The sequence below is a fragment of the Oncorhynchus clarkii genome, chromosome 18 (assembly GCF_045791955.1).
Source record: "Oncorhynchus clarkii lewisi isolate Uvic-CL-2024 chromosome 18, UVic_Ocla_1.0, whole genome shotgun sequence".
Classification (NCBI taxonomy): domain Eukaryota; kingdom Metazoa; phylum Chordata; class Actinopteri; order Salmoniformes; family Salmonidae; genus Oncorhynchus; species Oncorhynchus clarkii.
The window spans coordinates 49,578,262-49,601,899 of NC_092164.1; the positions used below are offsets into that span (position 1 = coordinate 49,578,262).

Sequence of the window (23,638 nt, forward strand, 5' to 3'; positions counted from 1 at the left end):
TCAGCTGTGAACGTCAAAATGGCAGCATCCATACGAGGCGTTGGAAGAATTTTATGCCGTGTGACCCCTTTGCTTTTACAGAATATTCGGCAGAATAAGGTACTTCACAATTATTTTCTATAGTGTGTCAGGTAAGCAAAAGCTAGGACTTTTGCTGCGCACCTTCAAATACGTTAGTCAGATCACGAAACAGTGACCGAACTACTGTCGGTAGTTCAATAGCCAGCTAACGTTACAGCTAGTTGGAAACATACCTGTGCATCATCCAATACAACCCCAGTCATATGTTTCACAGAACCAGTCTATGCAAAATTATTAGCAGTATTGTCTTGTGTACAGTACACTGTATTTGCGAGTTTCATACTTGACTGACAGTATTTGTTTGGTTTCTATCTTCCAAAGAGTTTACCTGTCAGGCTTTGGCCCCGGGCTGTGTTTCCAGGTGTGCAGTCCAGCCTCGCTCTCTGCACTGCAGCCTCACCCGAGATCCCCAGTGATGCCGGGGAGGCGCTTGCCCGCTACAAGGACAGACCATGGGACTACCTGGAGAGCGAAGGTATGGAGATTAGAACTTGAATGTCTACTCTACACACTTTTTAAAGGGATGGTTCTGCATACCCAGACTAAGTATGCTCAATGGAAAATCTCCATGCAAGTAGTCTAGGATTAGTGTAATTCATTTATGTTAATCTATCCATGTGTGTCCATCCACCTCTCCTATTTCTAGAGTACATAGCGCTCTATGGAACCAGTCCAGTGTGGTCTGACTACAGGAGGAACCACAAAGGAGGTATTCCTCCTCAGAAGACGCGCAAGACTTGCATTGTACGTGTAACAGAGCTGGTTCTGTAACCTTGACTGATACTTGTGACAGTTCGCCGAGCTATTGCCCAGGCTTTGGGGTGTGCACAGATGATCAGAGGATGTATTCCATGATGCTGTCTGCTCTATAACTCCATATTATATTCTCCACTAAACAGATGTGACTGCAACCTCAACACTTTGTTTCATTTTCAGAGAGGAGACAAGATATGTGGGAACCCCTGTCCAATCTGTCGAGACTCCAATGTCATCATTAACTATCAGGTCTGGTCTCTCACTCATGGAACACACACGCATTTTGAGCGATTGAAGATTAATTACAGTTGATTGGTTTTGTTCAGTTGACTTAACAGGCTATTCAATTTTGTTTGTTAATCAATGGCCCATTGTCTTCCAGTAGAACGTGAAGCTACTGCAACAGTTCATCAGTCCAAATACAGGCATCGTCTATGACTCCACACGGACAGGTAAGATATGTTCAATTTACCTAATATGTATACAATTCTATGAATCATCCATGCTGAATTCAGCAGGTGTTATCTAATTGACTAACACAGTTGACACGTGAAACTGAGGCTGCCAATAGGTGTTTCAGTGATAAACATTTCTCCATAAAGTAAACAACCTTTTGCAAGGTTTCAGGTAACCAAAGTGCCACATTTTATATTATCTCCATCTCCATTTTTATCCAGGAGTGTGTCAGAAACAGCAAAAGCAGCTCAATCAGGCGATTGGCACTGCAAGAGACCATGGTAAGTTCAGCCTCTGTGACTAAGGAGCAGAATGCTAGAGCTCTACAGTAATAATGGAGAATCGCATTTTTGTGACCAGCCCAGTTCTTCAACAAGGCCACCAAACAGAAATGTAGTTCTCTACAGTACATTGTCCATATTTTTTCCAGGGCTTCTACCCTTCCAGGTTCCTCATGTGGACTTCTCAGGAGAGGACTACTCCAACTGCCATGACGCAGTGGGCTCAACCCCTCCTCCCCCCACCATTACCTCTGGTGATCCTTGGTACCGGTGGTACCACACCATACAGCCAGACGAGACTGAAGTGGCAAAAGTCAAGAAGACCTATAAGGCATATTTGAAATAGACAAGAAAGACCTACCTGAAATTGATGAGGGTGTATCAGAGGAATTATGGTGAAAGTTTGAGGATTTAATTTGGTGTTTCTGGACAGAGTACATTTTGTTCATAAAACACAAATTAGTGTCAAAGTATTCATATTGTTAGTGTTTTGTTTTGGACCTTAAGCTAAATTGCTTTTCATATTTCTAGTCTTATGCAAACGATATGCTAAAACACATCAGATTAATTCCAGACCCTTCTCCTTCCAGGCTACAATTTATCAGCTCAGTTACAGTACATGCTATATGGACCACCCACGAGTAATCTGTCTAATCTCATATCCATGGTTTTGTATTTAAAGAGCAAGTGGTACAATAAAAACATGTAAGATGCAAAATCATTTATTTCATTGCCTTTTTGTCTGTAGGAAATACTTAATACAGGTATGTTTATTCCAAGTTAAGAGCTCTGTTTCTACATGTATGGAGCCAGTGGTAATCTATTGCCATTTCCTCTATTGTAAGTACTTCAGCATAATGCTTTCTTCCTGTCCCATTGTTACATGGGTGAGACATGCCTATTTGTTCAGTCAAATTCTGAATTCCAAATCACCCCCTTGCCCAAGACACTTCTGGATCCTATCAGATCTACAGGTGTGGGGCAAGGGGGCAATTTGTAGTTCTGAAAATGTATCTCATAGGCCGAGAGGATACTGCAGTACACCAAGGGGTGTGTCTTAATAATCCAACGTGGCTTCCTTGACTTCAGCCATGATGTTGCCTAAACCTATCCTAAGTTTTTGAATGATCAAGGAAAGGAAGCCACTTTAGACTATGAAGATGCACCCCAGCACTGACCTAATGACATAGCCAGCATCAGCAGTGGGTTATATTACATTTCTATTTCCTCCTGGGGTCTGTTCAAAATGGCACCCTATTCCCTACATAGTGCAGTACCATCTGACCAGGGCCCATAGTGCTCTGGTCAAAAGTAATGCACTATATTAGGGAATAGAGCCCTGGTTCTGCTGTAGGTAGGTCACTCCTTGACCTTGTGGACCAGGGTCTCCCCCAGTGATTCCAGGACCTCCCGTTTGTAGTCCTCAAAGTCTCCGTCTATCTGGTTGACGGACCGGTCCTCCACCACCCACAGCTGACAGGCTGTCTCAGTGATGAGCCGGGCATCGTGACTCACAATGATCACCGCTACGATGGGACAACAGCAGGGAAGAGGATGTAACCATAAGAGTCTACCAAAGGGCACCATCAGTAGCATGCAAATTATGTTTGATGTTGACCGCCACTTTATTTATGACATCACTACACCAATTTCAGAGGCTACTTTCTGATCCTACATTTTAACAAAAATAAACTCACTAACAGCCTCATACTGTGTTCATACCTCCTTTGTACTCGTTGATAGCTTCTGATAAGGCATCGATCGACTCAATGTCCAGGTTGTTAGTAGGCTCATCCAAGATGAGAACGTCAGGTTGCCGACAGGCCAGCTCAGCGAACACCACTCTGGCTTTCTGACCACCTGGATGGAGAGGAACAGAGAGAAGACATTTAGAAAACAGATCGACACACACACTGGATGATGGTGTGTGTGAGCGCGCATGTTTCTATTCCTAACCTGATAGTTTGGAGATCTGGATGGTGTGTGCGTGGCTCTCCAGTCCGAAGCGGCCCAGACACTTCCTGCTGTCCTGGTAGGGCAGGTTGAAGTTCCTCTGGAGGTACTCTGTAGCTGCCTCCTCCATGTTCAGCTGGTCAGCATACTGCTGGTTGAAGAAGCCCACCTTCAGCCGATGGTTCTTTCTCATCTCCCCCTTGGACTGAAAGGCAAATCAACACACATTTAGCTTGACAGTTACACCCATCAGTGCACAAACACTTCTGCTGTATTTGTTTGTCTGTGTATATATAGATCATATGTGTTTTTGTTTGAAGGGAAACTTACTGGATTTAACCTGCCCGTAAGAAGTAGTAGTAGGGTACTCTTCCCGACTCCATTGGGTCCAACTATACAAACTGAACAAGGAAAAAAAGAGTTAAGGTATAGTATGGAGGCTAATGACCAGAAAGTCCAACGTGTCGCAGGTATGCAAACAGAAAGGATTTCTACTTACTTCTAGTCTCCATGTCGATACCAAAGTCCACATTCTTGAAGAGGGGCTTGTGTCCCTCAAAGGCAAAGTCTACACCTGAGACAGAGCAGAGGGTTAAACAGGGATATACAACAAGTGAGAGAGGAAGAGGGGAAAAAAAGAGGGAGAACTCACTGTGCAATCCGAGGATGGGAGGAGAGAGAGAAGGGGGGTTGGGGAAGGTGAATTTGACAATGTACTCTTTGGGTCGTTTGAGCAACTCCGTAGCTTCCTGACTCTCCTCCTCCACTCCTCCCTTTTTCTTTCCCTTTGCTTGCTTCCTGGTCAAGGCTTCCTTAGTCTGCTTCTCCTAGAGAGAGACAGAAAACAGTGGATGATGGGAGAAGTACAGAGAGAGAGATAGAACCATGTCTAAACAGAGGTAGCTTTCCTGTACTCACGGCCTGTTTGGTTGACTTCCCACCAGCCTTGAGATCTTTGAGCTTCTTCTCCTGTTTGTCGTACTGTTTCTGAAGCTCCTTCTGCTTCTGAACGTACATCTTCTTAAACGTCACTGAGAAACAGAGAGAGAGAAGCTTCAATCTATAGAACATGGATCCAACTGCAAGTGGCTCTGGATAAGAGCTCCTGCTAAATGTAAATGTGTATAGAACTAGTCATACATTAGTTTATGTGTTGTTTGTGGGGTAGGAGAAAGAATGTACATCGCTAATAAACTCACAGTAGTTCCCTCTGTAGTAGTAAAGTTTCTGGTTGTCCAGGTGAACTATGTCAGTACACACATCGTCCAGGAAACTCTGGTCGTGAGACACAATGAGGAGAGTCTTCTTCCAGCCCTGAAGGTAGCTAAGGAGGAGAGATTAACATATTAGGCATTGCAGTGGAATCATTACAGATCCAGGGCAGAAAGGAGACCCATTGAGTAAGCAGCTGCATGAAGTGTGGCCCTGTAAAATAAGTTATATTTAAGTAATGGTGTGCCCTTACTTGTTGAGCCAGATGACAGCGTTGAGGTCAAGATGGTTGGTGGGCTCATCCAGCATCAGCAGGGTGGGCTCCATGAACAGAGCTCTGGTAGGAGAGAGCCACTGGAAGCTTAGAATTCATTTTCACTGCGGTTTTTATTTCTGTGTTATACTTTCGTTCATTTTTATTCTCTGTAAAAGTGACATTGTAACAATGCACTTTGAATTACGTTTGACTTGACCAGAAGTAGCTGAAGAAATTCCCATATTGCTAAAACCTCTATAATCAAATCATTTCAGATGTATAGAATTGCCTTGGGAGGGCTAAGGGGTCAACAGATATGAGCTTAATTTGACCTATATTTTAACAGAAACATCCAAGATGGCAGCATGTCAAGTCGTTGTCTGTGACTAGTAGTTTTTAACCTACTAATAATCTATGAATTAATGATGGAACAAATCTACAATTTCCTTGTTGTGTATTGCAAACTGTTTAGTTTTGCTGGTGTAAAGATCGCGGGTCTCCCTCAACCTCGGATAACTTTTTCCCGCTATTTGCACTTCTTCACTTGAAGTTTACCAAAGTAACCCTCTCTCTGGCTGGCCTGGGTTCTATCCTCAGCTTTCCCTCTGCAGAGTGTCTCGTCCAAGCTGCTCCTCTTCGCTCGCCGCCTGGCTGTCAGAGGCAGCTCAACAATCTCCAAGCCCTTCTCTCAATCGACCCCCACACTCACATGCATACACACAGGCCCCTCTCTCACCTTACCTTTCCTTGTCTCTATTTCTTACAGCTTACAGTCGCTGGGTGAGTACATCTGACAATGTGCTCTCCCGTCCATTAGACATTTTGTCTGCGGGAACTCGCTCTTTCACTCGGCCCACTCGTCCAAGTGCCGATGCATTTGGGGCATGATGTGAACACTGTTTTGTACTGTCTGGAAACTTACTTGTAGAATTAGCTTGCAGTAGGTCTCGTGCAAGTAGAAGCCATGCAAGGTTATTAAACAGAGGTTCCTAGTTATTCTTCTTTTGTTGATATCAGGTAACGTACAACCTAACCATGGCACTGATATGCAATGTCTCCAAACCCCCTCTGATTTTAAATCTAGATCTGGTCTAGGTATTTTTAATTTAAATGTACACAGCCCGTTGTCAAAAATTGATGGGGTTAGGATTTGGGCTAAATCAACTGATGTAATTGTATTTTCTGAAACCTGGCTCAGCAAGTGTGTTGTTAAGGATATTTGGTGGTTAGGTTATTAGCTGGCCAAAGGTAGGTTACATGAAAAGCGCAATACTATTAATATAACCGTGTGTTAGTGTGGGTTTTCAATGAATTTATTTGAATCATGAAACTCATCTGCATTTCCTGTAAATTCTCAGCAACAAAAGAGTGATCGAATTTAGATCCTACACCTGCACTTGGAATTCAGAAAAAACTGCACCTGGCAAGTGAGACTCTCATCCTCCAGCCTCCAGAGAACTTCTTAGTAGCTCTGTTCTGCATCTCTGGGGTGAAGGACAGACCAGCCAAGATACGACGGGCTTTAGCCTCCGCTGCTGCTGCCCCAATGATCCTCAACTCCTCATAGACCTGGTTGAGACAGACACACAATATGTACACATGCAGTGGTTAAGTCGATTGACAGATATTACATTACTATCTGAATGCAGGCTAAGAGACCATGACTCTCTTTTTCCAGTTACCAGTCTGAATGAAAACCTGACCCCAGCCCTGTATTCAATAGACTATCATAGCAATTAGGAAGTGGCTATTTTGCCTGGCAGATCTAAGAGTGTTTTAGGGTTCAATTTTGATGTTTCCCCATACCTTGTCCAGTCTCTCAGCCACGCTGTCTTCTCCTTTCTCCAGGAGAGCCTGCAACTGTCTCTCCTCCTCTAGGAGCTTCAGACGCCTGGTGTCTGCCTTCAACACAGCCTGGACCGCTGGGGTGTCATCCGCCATCACCTCTATGAAGATATGGAGAGCATGACAGTGTGTTAAAAGGAGAAAAGATAGTGCGGGTGAAGTGAGAGGGGTAGAGAGAAAGGAAGGGAGAAAACAGTGCGGGTGATGTGAGAGGGGTAGAGAGAAAGGAAGGGAGAAAACATAGTGCGCGGGTGAAGTGAGAGGGGTAGAGAGAAAGGAAGGGAGAAGAGGGGTGAGAGAGAGGATAAGGGAAGGAGACAGAGAGAAAGGTATGATGGGAGGGGGGGGGGGGGGGTTCTTCAGAGGACAGGTGACATACCTTGCTCACAGAGCAGCACATCAATGTTAGGAGGGATACTGAGAACTCTGTTGGCGATATGTTTCAGAAGCGTGGTCTTCCCCTTCCCGTTAGGTCCAACCAGACCGTAGCGTCTTCCTGCCACCACCAGGAGATCTGCATTGACAAACAGCTCTTTCCCGTGAGCTGATATACTGAACCTCTCCAGCTGGAGGAAACAAAGAGCAGCACATTAAAACACTGAAACCACCATAGGTGAACTCTGATACTCCGAACTTTAGGGCTTCCCACTTGACATTCAGTAAGGAATGGTTGAAGGGACTAACCACCTCATACTCACACTGTGTGCTTACAAAGAAACATTTAATACATAAAGTGCAATGTTTCAGTAACATAGACATTCATCAGCCATTTGATGAATCCCAACAACCATCCTCGTCCGTTCAACCATTCTTCTTGTGTGTGATAAGATGTTAAACTACATGACCAAAAGAATGTGGACACCTGCTCGTCAAACATCTTACTCCAAAATCATGGGCATTAAGTTGGTCCCCTCCTTGCTGCTATAACAGCCTCCACTCTTCCAAGAAGGCTTTCTACTAGATGTTGGACCATTGCTGCAGGGACTTACATCCATTCAGCCACAAGAGCATTACTGAGGTCAGGCACTGATGTTGGGTGATTAGGCCTGGCTCCCAAAGGTGTTCGATGCGCAGTCCAGTCCTTCCACATCGATCAACAAACTATTTCTGTATGGACCTCGCTTGTGCACAGGGGCATTGTCATGCTGAAACAGGAAGTTCCCCAAACTGTTGCCACAAAGTTAAAAGCACAGAATCGTCCAGAATGTCATTGTATGCTGTAGCATTAAGATTTCCCATCACTGGAACTAAGGGGCCTAGCCTGAACCATGAAAAATAGCCCCAGACCATTATTCCGCCTCCACCAAACTTTACACTTGGCACTATGCATTGGAGCAGGTAGCTTTATCCAAATCCAGCTTACTCTGTTGGACTGCCAGATGATGAAGTGTGATTCATCTCTCCAGAGAACGCATTTCCACTGCTCCAGAGTCCAATGGCGGCGAGCTTTACACCACTCCAGCCGACACTTGTCATTGCGCATGGCGATATTTGGCTTGTGTGCAGCTGTTCGGCCATGGAAATCCATTTCATGAAGCTTGCAAGGCACAGTTCTTGTGCTGACGTTGGTTCCAGATGATTTTTACGCACTGCGTCCTTCAGCACCCGGCGGTCCCTTTCTGTGAGCTTGTGTGGACTACCACTTCGCGGCTGAGCCATTGTTGGGGCTAAACGTTTCCAATTCACAATAACAGCACTTACAGTTGACCATGACAGCTCGAGCAGGGCAGAAATTTGACGAACAAACTTGTTGGAAAGGTGGCATCCTATGAGGGTGCCACGTAGAAATTCACTGAACTCTTCAGTACGGGCCATTCTACTGCCAATGTTTGTCTATGGAGATTGCATGGCTATGTGCTCGATTTTATACACCTGTCAGCAACGGGTGTGGTTGAAATAGCCGAATCCACTAATTTGAAAGGGGTGTCTACATACTTTTGTTTGTGCCTGTGTAATATAAGAGAGAGATGTGTCGATTTAGTTGATTTTTAGTCCTATTGAATTTTTCTTCAGTAAAATAAGTAGGTTCTATGTAGTTCTCTCAATTCTTCAGAATAAAGAAACACTAGAAAAGTTGAGAGGGTCAGGTCACCTTGATATCTGATGCGTTCTCCAGCATGGCCTGCCTGGAAGACAACTCAGCCTGGGACACGGAGAAGTCTCCCTCAATGGCGTTGGCAGCACGCACACTGGCTACCTGCTTCTCATACTCAATCTAGAAACAAAGGCACAGACACACACTTCCAATTCATAAAATTCTTCTGTCTCTGGTTTGGCCCAAAGGCTCTCAAAAAGGTCAGTATTTGTAGAGTATATACAGTACCAGTCAAAAGTTTGGACACACCTACTCATTTGAAGATTTGTCTTTATTTAGACTATTTTCTACATTGTAGAATAATAGTGAAGACATCAAAACTATCAAATAACACATATGGATTCATGTAGTAACCAAAAAAGTATTAAACAAATATAAGATATATTTTAGATTATTCAAAGTAACCACCCTTTGCCTTGATGACAGCTTTGCACACTCTTGGCATTCTCTCAATGAGGTAGAACCCGGAATGCTTTTTCAGCACTCTCGAAGGAGTTCACACACATGTTGAGCACTTGTTGGCTGTTTTTCCTTCACTCTGCGGTCCAACTCATCACAATTGGGTTGAGGTCGGGTGATTGTGGAGGCCAGGTCATCTGATGCAGCACTCCATCACTCTCCTTCTTGGTCAAATAGCCCTTCCACAGCCTGGAGGTGTGTTTGGGTCATTGTCCTGTTGAAAAACAAATTATGGTCCCACTAAGCCCAACCCAGATGGGATGGGGTATCGCTGCAGAATGCTGTGGTAGCCATGCTGGTTAAGTAGGCCTTGAATTCTAAATAAATCCCCACACCATCACACTTCCTCCATGCTTCAAGGTGGGAACCACACATGTGGAGATAATCCGTTCACCTACTCGGTGTCTCAAAAAGACACAGTGGTTGGAACCAAAAATATCAAATTTGGACTCAGACCAAAGGACAGATTACCATCGGTCTAATGTCCATTGCTTGTGTTTCTTGGCCCAAGCAAGTCTCTTCTTATTGGTGTCTTTTAGTAGTGGTCTCTTTGCAGAAATTCAACCATGAAGGCCTCATTCACGTAGTCTCCTCTGAACAGTTGGTGTGTCTGTTACTTGAACTCTGAAGCATTTATTGGTGCTGCAATTCGAGGTGCAGTTTTGTGCCGATTTCTGAGACTGGTAACTAATGAACTTATCCTTTGCAGCAGCGGTAAAGCTCGGTCTGTGGCGGTCCTCATGAGAGCCAGTTTCATCATAGCGCTTGATGGTTTTTGTGACTGCACTTTTAAAGTTCTTGAAATGTTCTGGATTGACTGACCTTCGTGTCTTAAAGTAACGATGGATTGTCGTTTCTCTTTGCTTATTTGAGCTATTCTTCCTGGTAATGTGAACTTGGTCTATCAAATAGGGCTATCTTCTGTATACCACCCCTACCTTGTCACAACACGACTGATTGGCTCAAACGCATTAAGGAAAGAAATTCCACTATTTAACTTTTAACTAGGCACACCTGTTAATTTCAATGAATTCCAGGTGACTACCTCATGAAGCTGGTTGAGAGAATGCCAAGTGTGTGCAAAGCTGTCATCAATGCAAAGGATGGCTACTTTGAAGAATCTAAAATAGATTTTGATTGGTTTAACACTTTTTTGGTTACTACATGATTCCATGTGTGTCATTTCATAGTTTAGATGTCTTCACTATTATTCTACAATGTATAAAATAGTAAAAAGAAAAACCCTGGAATGAGTAGGTGCTCTAAAACTTTGATTGGTACTGGTTACCATTTTCTTTTTCTTCTTCTTCTCCTTCTTGCTCATGTTGGCAAAGGGGTCGTCACCTTTCTCCTGCTCCTGCTCTGCTATCACGTCTTCAGCACACTGACAGGAGAGGGATGCAGACAGAGGGAGAGTCAGTGATTTAGATGTTCTAAGGTGGCTCTACATGCCATGTATGACCTTTCCATACAGCAGACGATAAACACACACCTTCATTGTGTCATCTTCGTCGTCTTCAGCCTCTTCATCTTCGCTGCGCGGAGGGCGAGCAGGTTTGTTCATCCTCTGAATGGGACAAGTAACACAGCATTATGGTAATACAGAAACTACGCTGCAAGTGATAAAGTGCTACTGTGACCCATATACCGTGGTCATGCATTATATTGGCCTAGGTAGTTTACAGGTGTGGATATTCAGACTCAGTCACACAGTGCAGTGCATTCAGAAAGTATTCACATCCCTTGGCTTTTTCTAAATGTTGTGTAACATCCTGAATTTAAAATTGATTAAGTTGGGTTGGTCACTGGCCTACACATAATACCAATGTCAAATTAATTAAAAAAAATGTAAAGTTGAAATGTCATGAGTATTTAACCCCTTTTGTTACGTCAAGCCTAAATAAGTTCAGGAGTAAAAGATTGCTTAACAAGTCACATGATAAGTTGCATGGACTGTGTGCAACAATAGTGTTTAATATGATTTTTGAATGACTACCTCATCTCTGTACCCCACACATACAATTATCTGTTAGGTCCCTCAGTCGAGCAGTGAATTTCAAACACAGATTCAACCACAATGACCAGGGAGGTTTTCCAATTCCTCGCAAAAGGCACCTAGTGGTAGATGGGTAAATAAAAAATAAAAAAGCAGACATTGAATATCCCTTTGAGCATGGTGAAGATATTAATTACGCGTTGGATGATGCATCAAAACTCCCAGTCATTACAAAGATACAGGCTTCCTTCCTAACCAAATTGCCAGAGAGGAAGGAAACCACTCATGGATTTCACCATGAGGCCAATGGTGACTTTAAAACAGTTACAGAGTTTAATGGCTGTAACAGGAGAAAAGTGAGGATGGATCAACAACATTGTAGTTACTCCACAATACTAACCTAATTGACAGAGGGAAAAGAAGGAAGCCTGGACAGAATAAACAATATTCCAAAACATGCATCCTGCAACAAGGCACTAAAGTAATACTGCAGAAAATGTGGCAAAGCATTCACTTTTTATCCATCGTGAATACAACGTGTTATGTTTGGGCAAATCCAATACATTACTGAATATCTCTCCATATTTTCAAGCATACTGGTGGCTGCATCATGTTATGGGTATGCTTGTTATCAGCAAGAACTGGGGAGTTTTTCAGGATAGAAAAATAAATGGAATGGAGCAAAGTAAAGTACAGCTAAAATCCTAGAAGAAAACCTGGTTCAGTCTGCTTTCCACCAGACACTGGGAGACAAATTCACATTTCGGCAGGACAATCACCTAAAACACAAGGCCAAATCCACACTGGAGTTGCTTACCAAGTTACAGTTTCAACTTAAATCTACTTGAAAATCTATGGCAAGACCTGAAAATGGTTGTCTATCATTGATCAAGAACCAACTTGACAGAGCTTGAAGAATAATGGGCAAATTGTTGCAAAATCCAGGTGTGGAACGCTCTTGGAGACTTACCCAGAAAGACTCACAGCTGTAATCACTGTAAAAGGTGCTTCAACAAACTATTGACTCAGGGGTGTGAATAATTATTTAAGTGAGATATCTATATTTCATTTTCAATAAATTAGCTAAAATGTCTAAAAACATGTTTCACCTTGTCATTAAAGGGTAGTGTGTGTAGATGTGTGAGATTAAACATAAATTCACACCATAATAAGAAAACATGGAATAAGTCAAGGGGTATGAATCATTTATGTAGACACTGTATGTTGCTAACCCATTACATTTCCTATAGAATGCCATCCCTACATTCCAGAAGGTAAACTGTTTACACAAAGTCTGTGTCGTTAGCACTAGAGCGCTTCACTCACCTTGGGCTGTTCCTTCTTGCCTTTCTTTGGCTGAGGCTTCTCGTCCTCCGCTTCATCCTCCTCAGTTGCCTACAATAAAAAAATTAAAAAATAATACAGTTGAAGTCGGAAATTTACATACACCGTAGCCAAATACATTTAAACTCAGTTATTCACAATTTCTGACATTTAATACTCGTAAAAATTCCCTGTCTTAGGTCAGTTAGGATCACCACATTATTAAGAATGTGAAATATCAGAATAACAGAGAGAATGATTTATTTAAGCTTTTAATTCTTCCATCACATTCCCAGTGGGTCAGACGTTTACATACACTCAATTAGTATGTGGGTGCATTGCCTTTAAATTGTGCAACTTGGGTCAAACGTTGGGGGTAGCCTTCCACAAGCTTCCCACAATAAGTTGGGTGAATTTTGGCCCATTCCTCCTGACAGGGCTCGAGTAACTGAGTCAGGTTTGTAGGCCAAGCTACATTTGTGACCAAGCTTTAACTTCCTGACTGATGTCTTGAGATGTTGCTTTAATATATCCACAATTTTCCTCCCTCATGACGGCATCTATTTTGTGAAGTACACCAGTCCCTCCTGCAACAAAGCACCCCCACAACATGATGCTGCCACCCTCGTGCTTCACAGTTGGAATGGTGTTCTTCGGCTTGCAAGCATCCCCCTTTTTCCTCCAAACATAATGATGGTCATTATGGCTACACAGTTCTATTTCTGTTTCATCAGATCAGAGGACAATTCTCTAAAACGTATGATCTTTGTCCCCATCTGCAGTTGCAAAACATAGTCTGGCTTTTTTATGGCGGTTTTGGAGCAGTGGCTTCTTCCTTGCTGAGCGGCCTTTCAGGTTATGTCGATATAGAACTCATTTTACTTGTGGATATAGATACTTTTGTACCCGTTTCCTCCAGCATCTTCACAAGGTATTTTGCTGTTGTTCTGGGATTGATTTGCACTTGTCGCAGCAAAGTACGTTCATCTCTAGGACACAGAACGAGTCTCCTTCCTAAGCGGTATGATGGCTGCGTGGTCCCATGGTGTTTATACTTGCGTACTATTGTTTGTACAGATGAACATGGTACCTTCAGGCATTAGGAAATTGCTCCCAAGGATGAACCAGACTTGTAAAGGTCTACAATGTTTTGGCTAATGTCTTTTGATTTTCCCATGATGTCAAGCTAAGAGGCACTGAATTTGAAGGTAGGCCTTGAAATACATCCACAGCTACACCTCCAATTGACTGAAATGATGTCAGTTAGCTTATCAGAAGCTTCTAAAGCCATGACATCATTTTCTGGAATTTTCCAAGCTGTTTAAAGGCACAATCAACTTAGTGTATGTAAACTTCTGACCCACTGAAAGTGTGATATCGTCAATTATAAGTTATATAATCCGCCTGTAAACAATTGTTGAAAATTACTTGTGTCATGCACAAAGTAGATGTCCTGACCGACTTGCCAAAACTATAGTTTGTTAACAAGACATTTGTGGAGTGGTTGAAAAATTAGTTTTAACCAAAGACTCCTTAACCAAAGACTCTTGGCCTCGCGTCGTCCAGGTTAGGGAGGGTTTGGGAATATCCTTGTCTCATCGCGCACTAGCTACTCTTGTGGCGGGCCGGGCGCAGTGCACGCTGACCAGGTCGCTAGGTGTACGGTGTTTCCTCCAACACATTGGTGCGGCTGGGTTCCGGGTTGGATGCGCGCTGTGTTAAGAAGCAGTGCAGCTTGGTTGGGTTGTGTTTTGGAGGACGCATGGTTCTCGACCTTCGTCTCTCCCGATCCCGTACGGGAGTTGTAGCGATGAGACAAGACAGTAACTACTAACAATTGGATACCAAGAATTTGTGGAGAAAAAGGGGGTATAAAAAAATTATAATACAAGTTAAAGACTTGTATGTAAACTTCCAGCTTCAACTGTGTGTGTGTGTGTGTGTGTGTGTGTGTGCGCGCGCGTGCGTGCATGTATATATATATATATATATATATATACACACACACACTGCTCAAAAAAATAAATGGAACACTAAAATAACACATCCTAGATCTGAATGAATGAAATATTCTTATTAAATACTTTTTCTTTACATAGTTGAATGTGCAGACAACAAAATCACACAAAAATGATCAATGGAAATAAAATGTATCAACCCATGGAGGTCTGGATTTGGAGTCACACTCAAAATTAAAGTGTAAAACCACACTACAGGCTGATCCAACTTTGATGTAATGTCCTTAAAACAAGTCAAAATGAGGCTCAGTAGTGTGTGTGGCCTCCACGTGCCTGTATGACCTCCCTACAACGCCTGGGCATGCTCCTGATGAGGTGGCGGATGGTCTCCTGAGGGATCTCCTCCCAGACCTGGACTAAAGCATCCACCAACTCCTGGACAGTCTGGACAGTCTGTGGTGGATGGAGCGAGACATGATGTCCCAGATGTGCTCAATTGGATTCAGGTCTGGGGAACGGGCGGGCCAGTCCATAGCATCAATGCCTTCCTCTTGCAGGAACTGCTGACACCCTCCAGCCACATGAGGTCAAGCATTGTCTTGCATTAGGAGGAACCCAGGGCCAACCGCACCAGCATATGGTCTCACAAGGGGTCTGAGGATCTCATCTCGGTACCTAATGGCAGTCAGGCTACCTCTGGCGAGCACATGGAGGTGTGACTGTGCGGCCCCCCAAAGAAATGCCACCCCACACCATGACTGACCCACCGCCAAACCGGTCATGCTGGAGGATGTTGCAGGCAGCAGTGACGTTCTCCACGGCGTCTCCAGACTCTGTCACGTCTGTCACATGTGCTCAGTGTGAACCTGCTTTCATCTGTGAAGAGCACAGGGCGCCAGTGGCGAATTTGCCAATCTTGGTGTTCTCTGGCAAATGCCAAACGTCCTGCACGATGTTGGGCTGTAAGCACAACCCCCACCTGTGGACGTCGGGCCCTCATACCGCCCTCATGGAGTCTGTTTCTGACCGTTTGAGCAGACACATGCACATTTGTGGCCTGCTGGAGGTCATTTTGCAGGGCTCTGGCAGTGCTCCTCCTGCTCCTCCTTGCACAAAGGCGGAGGTAGCGGTCCTGCTGCTGGGTTGTTGCCCTCCTACGGCCTCCTCCACGTCTCCTGATGTACTGGCCTGTCTCCAGGTAGCGGCTCCATGCTCTGGACACTACGCTGACAGACACAGCAAACCTTCTTGCCACAGCTCGCATTGATGTCCCATCCTGGATGAGCTGCACTACCTGAGCCACTTGTGTGGGTTGTAGACTCCGTCTCATGCTACCACTAGAGTGAAAGCACCGCCAGCATTCAAAAGTGACCAAAACATCAGCCAGGAAGCATAGGAACTGAGAAGTGGTCTGTGGTCACCACCTGCAGAACCACTCCTTTATTGGGGGTGTCTTGCTAAATGCCTTTAAATGTCCACCTGTTGTCTATTCCATTTGCAAAACAGCATGTGAAATGTATTGTCAATCAGTGTTGCTTCCTAAGTGGACAGTTTGATTTCACAGAAGTGTGATTGACTTGGAGTTACATTGTGTTGTTTAAGTGTTCCCTTTATTTTTTTGAGCAGTGTATATATATAAAATAAAAAAGTGAGTCTCTCATTTAGTTCACCATAAAGCGCTAGGATATACTCTGAACTCCCTAGATACTCCAGCAGATCTGAAATGACTAGATAGGCTAAGCAATATAGTGAAAATTCCACAATGCCTATCAAAAGTCTGACCTTGGGTGCTGGTTTAGCCTCTGGCTTCATGTTCTTTTTCACAGCTGTCTTTTCATCCCCGTCTTTCTTTTCTTCCTCATCATCGGAGGGAGCCTGGTTTTATGTAGGGAAAAGGAGAGTGAGGCTTCATGTCTGGGAACAAGTGAGATCAGACAGTTTTATTGTGTTGAGTATTTCAGTGGGTTAGATCTGCAGATATGAGGTCTATGAGAAAGAGAAAAGTCGTTAAATAAAGTGTTGTGAAATAAAAAGGGAATAGATTGAGAGGGGAATGTGTTAGTGAACAATTTAAAATGTGCTGCTTTCCGTTATCAACCCTGTTGGATGGGGGAGGGGATGGTGGGGGTGGGAAGAGTGTGTAGTAGGAGAATAAATCCATTCCATCACCCACCTTGGCTTTCGGTTTTGGCTTATCTTTTTTCTTGCCCTTATGCACCTTCTCAACCTCCTGTGTTAAAGTATTAAAGACGCAAAGACAAACACACAGATACACCAGTTCCTTAATATTAGAGATGCCCTTACACCAAAGCACAAAGTCGTTATGAAGAAAAATGACATGCTTGATTCAAAAATCATTCGATTCTAAGTGCCTTGCAAGCCCCAACACTTCTGGCCAATGCCAATTTGTCCAACACATGTAGATGAAATGCAATGAAAGGAAATGATGTAGGAATAGGGCTGTTATGGTGACCGTATTACCGCCACGCCGGCAGTCAGGACCGCAGTCAAATTCCACGTGACCGTTTAGACACCGTAACTAGGCTTCTCCAAAACTGCGCTCTAATGCTGCTAATGGTCATTAGTAGGCTACTGAACTTCCTAACTGCCAGTCGCTAATGGCCTTGCACTGATGTATTGCCCCCCACACTGACATCAACGCAAATGAGATTTCTGAGATTTCCATCCCCAACTACAACATTTCCAATCAAGATAGAACTGCCAAAGGGGGAGGAGTTGCAATCTACTGCAGAGATTGACAGAACTTTGCAGGCTAACTTCCCAGGTCTATGCCCAAACAGTTCGAGCTTCTAATTTTAAAAATGAATCTCTCCAGAAATAAATCTCTCACTGTTGCCGCCTGTTATAGGCCCCCCTCAGCTCCCAGTTGTGCCCTGGACCCCATATGTGAATTGATTGCCCCCCCCATCTATCTTCAGAGTTCGTTAATATAATATAACTCACTCACTGCTAGCAAAAAAAGACGGTTCAATGCATGGCTGAGCGCATCTTCAGAGTCTGTTAGGTGACCTAAACTGGGATATGCTTAACACCCCGGCAGTCCTACAATCTAAGCTAGATGCCCTCAATCTCACACAAGTTATCAATGAACAACACAAAATGCTTAAACATGGGCACCCTCATAGATATTATCCTGACCAACTTGCCCTCCAAATACACCTCAGCTGTTTTCAATCAGGATCTCAGCGATCACTGCCTGCATTCGCTTTGGGTCTGAGGTCAAACGACCACCCCTCATCACTGTCAAACACTCCCTAAAATACTTCTGCGAGCAGGCCTTTCTAATCGACCTGGCCCGGGTGTCCTGGAAGGATATTGACCTCATCCCGTCAGTCGAGGATGCCTGGTCGTTCTTTAAATGTAATTTCCTCAACATCTTAAATAAGCATGCCCCTTTAAAAAAAATGTAGATCTAAGAACAGATATAGCCCTTGGTTCACTCCAGACCTGACTGCCCTTGACCAGCACAAAAACATCCTGTGGCGGACTGCACTAGCATCGAATAGTCCCCACGATATGCAACTTTTCAGGGAAGTCAGGAACCAATACACACAGTCAGAAAGGAATGCAAAAGCTAGCTTTTTCAAACAGAAATTTGCATCCAGCAGCTCTAACTCCAAAAGGTTTTGGGTACACTGTAAAGTCCATGGAGCGTAAGAGCACCTCCTCCCAACTGCCCACTGCACTGAGGCTAGGTAACACTGTCATCACCGATAAATCCACGATAATCAAGAGTTTCAACAAGCATTTCTCTACCGCTGGCCACGCTTTTCTCCTGGCTACCCCAACCCCGGCCAACAGCTCTGCACCCCCTGCAGCTACTTGCCCAAGCCTCCCCAGCTTCTCCTTCACCCAAATCCAGATAGCAGATGTTCTTAACCTCTTGAAGATAGGGGGCGCTATTTTTATGTTTGGAAAAATAACGTTCCCAAAGTAAACAGCCTATTTCTCAGGACCAGATGCTAGAATATGCATATAATTGACAGATTAGGTTAGAAAACACTCCAAAACTGTCAAAATATTGTCTGTAAGTATAACAGAACTGATATTGCAGGCGAAACACTGAGGAAAATCAAACCAGGAAGTGGCTTCTATTTTGAAAACTCCATGTTCCATAGCCTGCCTTTGCTCCATTTAAAAGGATATCAACCAGATTCATTTTCCTATCGCTTCCTCAAGGTGTCAGTCTTTAGACATAGTTTCAGGCTTTTATTTTGAAAAATGAGCGAGAAAGACAACATCGCGTCATTGTATGGCTGGGCGCCAGCAGCGTTTTGCTTTGCGCAACAGAGTTTGGGCAGCCATTGCCTTTCCCTCTCCTACTGAGAAAGACAGTTGCGGTTGATATATTATCGATTATATATTTTTAAAAACAACCTGAAGATTGATTATAAAAAAACGTTTGACATGTTTCTGTGGACATTACGGATACTATTTGGAATTTGTCTGCGTTGTCGTGACCGCTTTTTCCTGTGGATTTCTGAACATAACGCGCCAAACAAACTGAGGTATTTTGGATATAAAAATAATCTTTATGGAACAAAAGGAACATTTATTGTGTAAATAGGAGTCTCATGATTGAAAACATCCGAAGATCAAAGGTACACAATTAATTTGATTGCTTTTCTGATTTTCGTGACCAAGCTACTTGATGCTAGGTATACATTATGTTTTGTCAAGCGATCGATAAACTTACAAACGCTTGGATTGCTTTCGCTGTAAAGCATATTTTCAAAATCTGACACGACAGGTGAAATAATAAAAAGCTAAGCTGTGTTTTGCTATATTGCACTTGTGATTTCATGAATATAAATATTTTTAGTAATATTATTTTAATGTGGCGCTCTACAATTCAGCAGTTGTTGATGACAATTATCCCGCTAAAGGGATGGGTAGCGTCAAGAAGTTAAAGAGCTGCAAAACCTGGATCCCTACAAATCAGCTGGGCTAGACAACATGGACCCTCTCTTTCTAGAATTATCCACTGCCATTGTTGCAACCGTTATTACCAGTCTGTTCAACCTCTCTTTTGTATCGTCCGAGATCCCCAAAGATTGGAAAGCTGCCCCGGTCATCCCCCTTCAAAGGGGGTGACACTCTGGACCCAAACTGTTATAGACCTATATCCATCCTGCCCTGCCTTTCTAAAATCTTCGAAAGCCAAGTTAATAAACAGATCACAGATAATTTCAAATCCCACCGTACCTTCTCCGCTGTGCAATCCGGTTTCCGATTTGATCAGCCACGCTCAAGGTACTAAACGATATCATAGCCGCCATCGATAAAAGACAGTACTGCGCAGCGGTCTTCATAGACCTGGCCAAGGCTTTTGACTCTTGTCAATCACCATATTCTTATCGGCAGACTCAACAGCCTTGGTTTCTCTAATGACTGCCTCGCCTGGTTCACTAACTACTTCTCTGATAGAGTTCAGTGTGTCAAATCGGAGGGCCTGTTGTCCGGACCTCTGCCAGTCTATGGGGGTACCACAGGGTTCAATTCTCGGGCCGACTCTTCCCTGTATACATCAATGATGTCGCTCTTGCTGCGGGTGATTCCCTGATCCACCTCTACGCAGACGACACCATTCTGTATACATCTGGCCCTTCTTTGGACACTTAACAATCCTCCAAACAAGCTTCAATGCCATACAACACTCCTTCCGTGGCCTCCAACTGCTCTTAAATGCTAGTAAAACTAAATGCATGCTTTTCAACCTTTTGCTGCCCGCACCCACCCGCCCGACTAGCATCACTACTCTGGACAGATAGGACTTAGAATATGTGGACAACTACACATACCTAGGTGTCTGGCTAGACTGTAAACTCTCCTTCCAGACACATATTAAACATCTCCAATCCAAAATAAAATTGTCTTCCTATTTCACAACAAATCCTCCTTTACTCATGCCTCCAAACATAGTCAGTTTTACGAGGGTATCCTACTGATCCTTGACTTCGGCGATGTCATTTACAAAATATCCTCCAACACTACTCAGCAAACTGGATGCAGTCTATCACAGTGCGATCCGTTTTGTCACCAAAGCCCCATATACCACTACGACCTGTATGATCTCATCGACTGGCCCCCGCTACCTATTCCTCTCCAGACCCACTGGCTCCAGGTCATCTATAAGTCTATGCTAGGTAAAGCTCTGCCTTATCTCAGCTCACTGGTCACAATAACACCACCCAGCACGTGCTCCAGCAGGTATATATCACTGGTCATCCCCACAGCCAACACCTATTTTGGCCGCCTTTCCTTCCAGTTCTCTGCTGCCAGTGACTGGAACGAATTGCAAAAATCGCTGAAGCTGGAGATTTCCCTCACTAACTTTAAACATCAGCTACAGTGGGGCAAAAAAGTATTTAGCCAGCCACCAATTGTGAAAGTTCTCCCACTTAAAAAGATGAGAGAGGCCTGTAATTTTCATCATAGGTACACTTCAACTATGATAGACAACATTTTTTTTTAAAACCCAGACAATCACATTGTAGGATTTTTTATGAATTTATTTGCAAATGATGGTGGAAAATAAGAATTTGGTCACCTACAAACAAGCAAGATTTCTGGCTCTCACAGACCTGTAACTTCTTTAAGATGCTCCTCTGTCATTCACTCGTTACCTGTATTAATTAAAGACACTTGTCCACAACCTCAAACAGTCACACTCCAAACTCCACTATGGCCAAGACCAAAGAGCTGTCAAAGGACACCAGAAACAAAATTGTAGACCTGCACCAGGCTGGGAAGACTGAATCTGCAATAGGTAAGCAGCTTGGTTTGAAGAAATCAACTGTGGGAGCAAATATTAGGAAATGGAAGACATACAAGACCACTGATAATCTCCCTCGATCTGGGGCTCCACGCAAGATCTCACCCCGTGGGGTCAAAATTATCACAAGAACGGTGAGCAAAAATCCCAGAACCACACGGGGGGACCTAGTGAATGACCTGCAGAGAGCTGGGACCAAAGTAACAAAGCCTACCATCAGTAACACACTACGCCGCAAGGGACTCAAATCCTGCAGTGCCAGACGTGTCCCCCTGCTTAAGCCAGTACATGTCCAGGCCCGTCTGAAGTTTGCTAGAGAGCATTTGGATGATCCAGAAGAAGATTGGGAGAATGTCATATGGTCAGATGAAACCATAATATAACTTTTTGGTAAAAACTCAACTTGTCGTTTTTGGAGGACAAAGAATGCTGAGTTGCATCCAAAGAACACCATACCTACTGTGAAGCATGGGGGTGGAAACATCATGCTTTGGGGCTGTTTTTCTGCAAAGGGACCAGGACGACTGATCCGTATAAAGGAAAGAATGAATGGGGCCATGTATCGTGAGATTATGAGTGAAAACCTCCTTCCATCAGCAAGGGCATTGAAGATGAAACGTGGCTGGGTCTTTCAGCATGACAATGATCCCAAACACACCGCCCGAGCAACGAAGGAGTGGCTTCGTAAGAAGCATTTCAAGGTCCTGGAGTGGCCTAGTCAGTCTCCAGATCTCAACCCCATAGAAAATCTTTAGAGGGAGTTGAAAGTCCATGTTGCCCAGCAACAGCCCCAAAACATCACTGCTCTAGAGGAGATCTGCATGGAGGAATGGGCCAAAATACCAGCAACAGTGTGTGAAAAACTTGTGAAGACTTACAGAAAATGTTCGACCTCTGTCATTGCCAACAAAGGGTATATAAAAGTATTGAGATAAACTTCTGTTATTGACCAAATACTTATTTTCCACCATAATTTGCAAATAAATTCATAAAAAATCCTACAATGTGATTTTCTGGATTCTTTCTCATTTTGTCTGTCATAGTTGAAGTGTACCTATGATGAAAATTACAGGCCTCTCATCTTTTTAAGTGGGAGAACTTGCACAATTGGTGGCTGACTAAATTCTTTTTTGCCCCACTGTAATTGAGCATCTAACCGATCGCTGCAGCTGTACATAGCCCATCTGTAAAATCCAATCTACCTACCTCATCCCCATAGTTTTTATTTACCTTTCCGCTCTTTTGCACACCAGTATTTCTACTTGCCCATCATCTGCACATTTACCACTCGTGTTAATTTGCTAAATGGTAATTACTTTGCTACTATGGCCTATTTATTGCCTTTACCTCACGCCATCTGCACACACTGTATATGACTTAATTTTTTTCTATTGTGTTATTGACTGTATGCTTGTTTATTCCATGTGTAACTCTGTGTTGTTGTTTGTGTCGCACTGCTCTGCTTCATCTGAGAACTTGTTCTCAACTAGCCTACCAAAAACTCAAAACTAATTTCACACATTATTTAGTATATCTGAAGACAAGATTAAATAAAGAATAGTCTGATGGATGACATTACCACTTGTCAATGATGCATTACCACTGCCCAGCATGGTCAGTAAAGCAACAGACGGCACACCTTTTTTGTGTGACTTTTTCTAAATCATAGTCTCACACATCATGTAGCCTAGCCCATAGCCCTATATGTTTTGATAAGGTTTGTATCACAACTAAAGTGGCCAAATAACTCTAAAACGTAGCCTTGAACATGGTTAGAGAGCACATAGCCTACAGAACCGAGTGAAACATGTGTTCTTGTAAGCCCTGCCTTTGCAAAATCGCATGTGAAAAGAAGATCCCAGCTTTCTCCTGCTGCTATATTTCTTAAACTTAAGCATATTAATCAACTTTACAACCTGGAGTTAAGTTCGGGGAAGACAATTTCCAACATAAAAATAAAAAAATAAATCACCTTTATAATATTGCATTCCATGAATCATCGCATTTGCCAACTTATGTAAGATATGCCTATCTACTCATCACATTATGAGTAGTAGGCTAATTTAGGCTAATAATATAACTCACTCACTGCTAGCAAAAAAAGACGGTTCAATGCATGGCTGAGCGCATAGAGTAGACCTGGGCTATATCACATACGTTTCTTCTTTCTT

The 23,638-nt window shown here is 43.4% G+C and overlaps 2 protein-coding genes across 11 annotated transcripts in view; one reads left to right on the top strand and one right to left on the bottom strand.

Annotated features, from left to right (window-relative positions):
* Position 1: 1 nt before the first annotated feature.
* Positions 2–2,295, top strand: LOC139373618 (mitochondrial ribosomal protein S18B). Its single transcript, XM_071114335.1, has 7 exons — positions 2–99; positions 403–556; positions 728–825; positions 1,018–1,086; positions 1,223–1,289; positions 1,515–1,574; positions 1,724–2,295. Exons 1-7 carry the CDS (start codon positions 19–21, stop codon positions 1,918–1,920), a joined length of 726 nt encoding a protein of 241 aa, XP_070970436.1. The 5' UTR covers positions 2–18; the 3' UTR covers positions 1,921–2,295.
* The window catches only part of LOC139373615 (ATP-binding cassette sub-family F member 1-like), a 33,907-nt gene continuing 12,241 nt past the window's right edge, over positions 1,973–23,638 (bottom strand). For 6 of the 10 annotated variants that reach the window (XM_071114330.1, XM_071114328.1, XM_071114331.1 and 3 more), the window contains 18 exons: positions 16,845–16,901; positions 16,454–16,546; positions 12,717–12,785; positions 10,887–10,961; positions 10,683–10,778; positions 8,933–9,055; positions 7,220–7,406; positions 6,802–6,941; positions 6,416–6,564; positions 4,993–5,076; positions 4,727–4,851; positions 4,446–4,558; positions 4,180–4,354; positions 4,027–4,101; positions 3,858–3,928; positions 3,531–3,732; positions 3,297–3,434; positions 2,281–3,100 (listed from right to left, as the gene is read on the bottom strand). In XM_071114330.1, coding sequence (XP_070970431.1) covers positions 2,934–3,100; positions 3,297–3,434; positions 3,531–3,732; positions 3,858–3,928; positions 4,027–4,101; positions 4,180–4,354; positions 4,446–4,558; positions 4,727–4,851; positions 4,993–5,076; positions 6,416–6,564; positions 6,802–6,941; positions 7,220–7,406; positions 8,933–9,055; positions 10,683–10,778; positions 10,887–10,961; positions 12,717–12,785; positions 16,454–16,546; positions 16,845–16,901 — 2,139 coding nt within the window. In that variant the 3' untranslated portion in view covers positions 2,281–2,933. Of the gene's footprint in view, positions 3,101–3,296; positions 3,435–3,530; positions 3,733–3,857; positions 3,929–4,026; positions 4,102–4,179; positions 4,355–4,445; positions 4,559–4,726; positions 4,852–4,992; positions 5,077–6,415; positions 6,565–6,801; positions 6,942–7,219; positions 7,407–8,932; positions 9,056–10,682; positions 10,779–10,886; positions 10,962–12,716; positions 12,786–16,453; positions 16,547–16,844; positions 16,902–23,638 lie in introns of all 10 variants that reach the window. The other 4 variants (XM_071114327.1, XM_071114325.1, XM_071114323.1 and 1 more) reach the window with 3 other exon arrangements.

Coding starts and splice junctions, on each gene's coding strand:
- LOC139373618 (XM_071114335.1), top strand. CDS start 19: ATGGCAGCATCCATACGAGGCGTTGGAAGAATTTTATGCCGTGTGACC. Junction 100..402: donor AGAATATTCGGCAGAATAAG/GTACTTCACAAT, acceptor TATCTTCCAAAG/AGTTTACCTGTCAGGCTTTG. Junction 1,575..1,723: donor TGGCACTGCAAGAGACCATG/GTAAGTTCAGCC, acceptor TATTTTTTCCAG/GGCTTCTACCCTTCCAGGTT.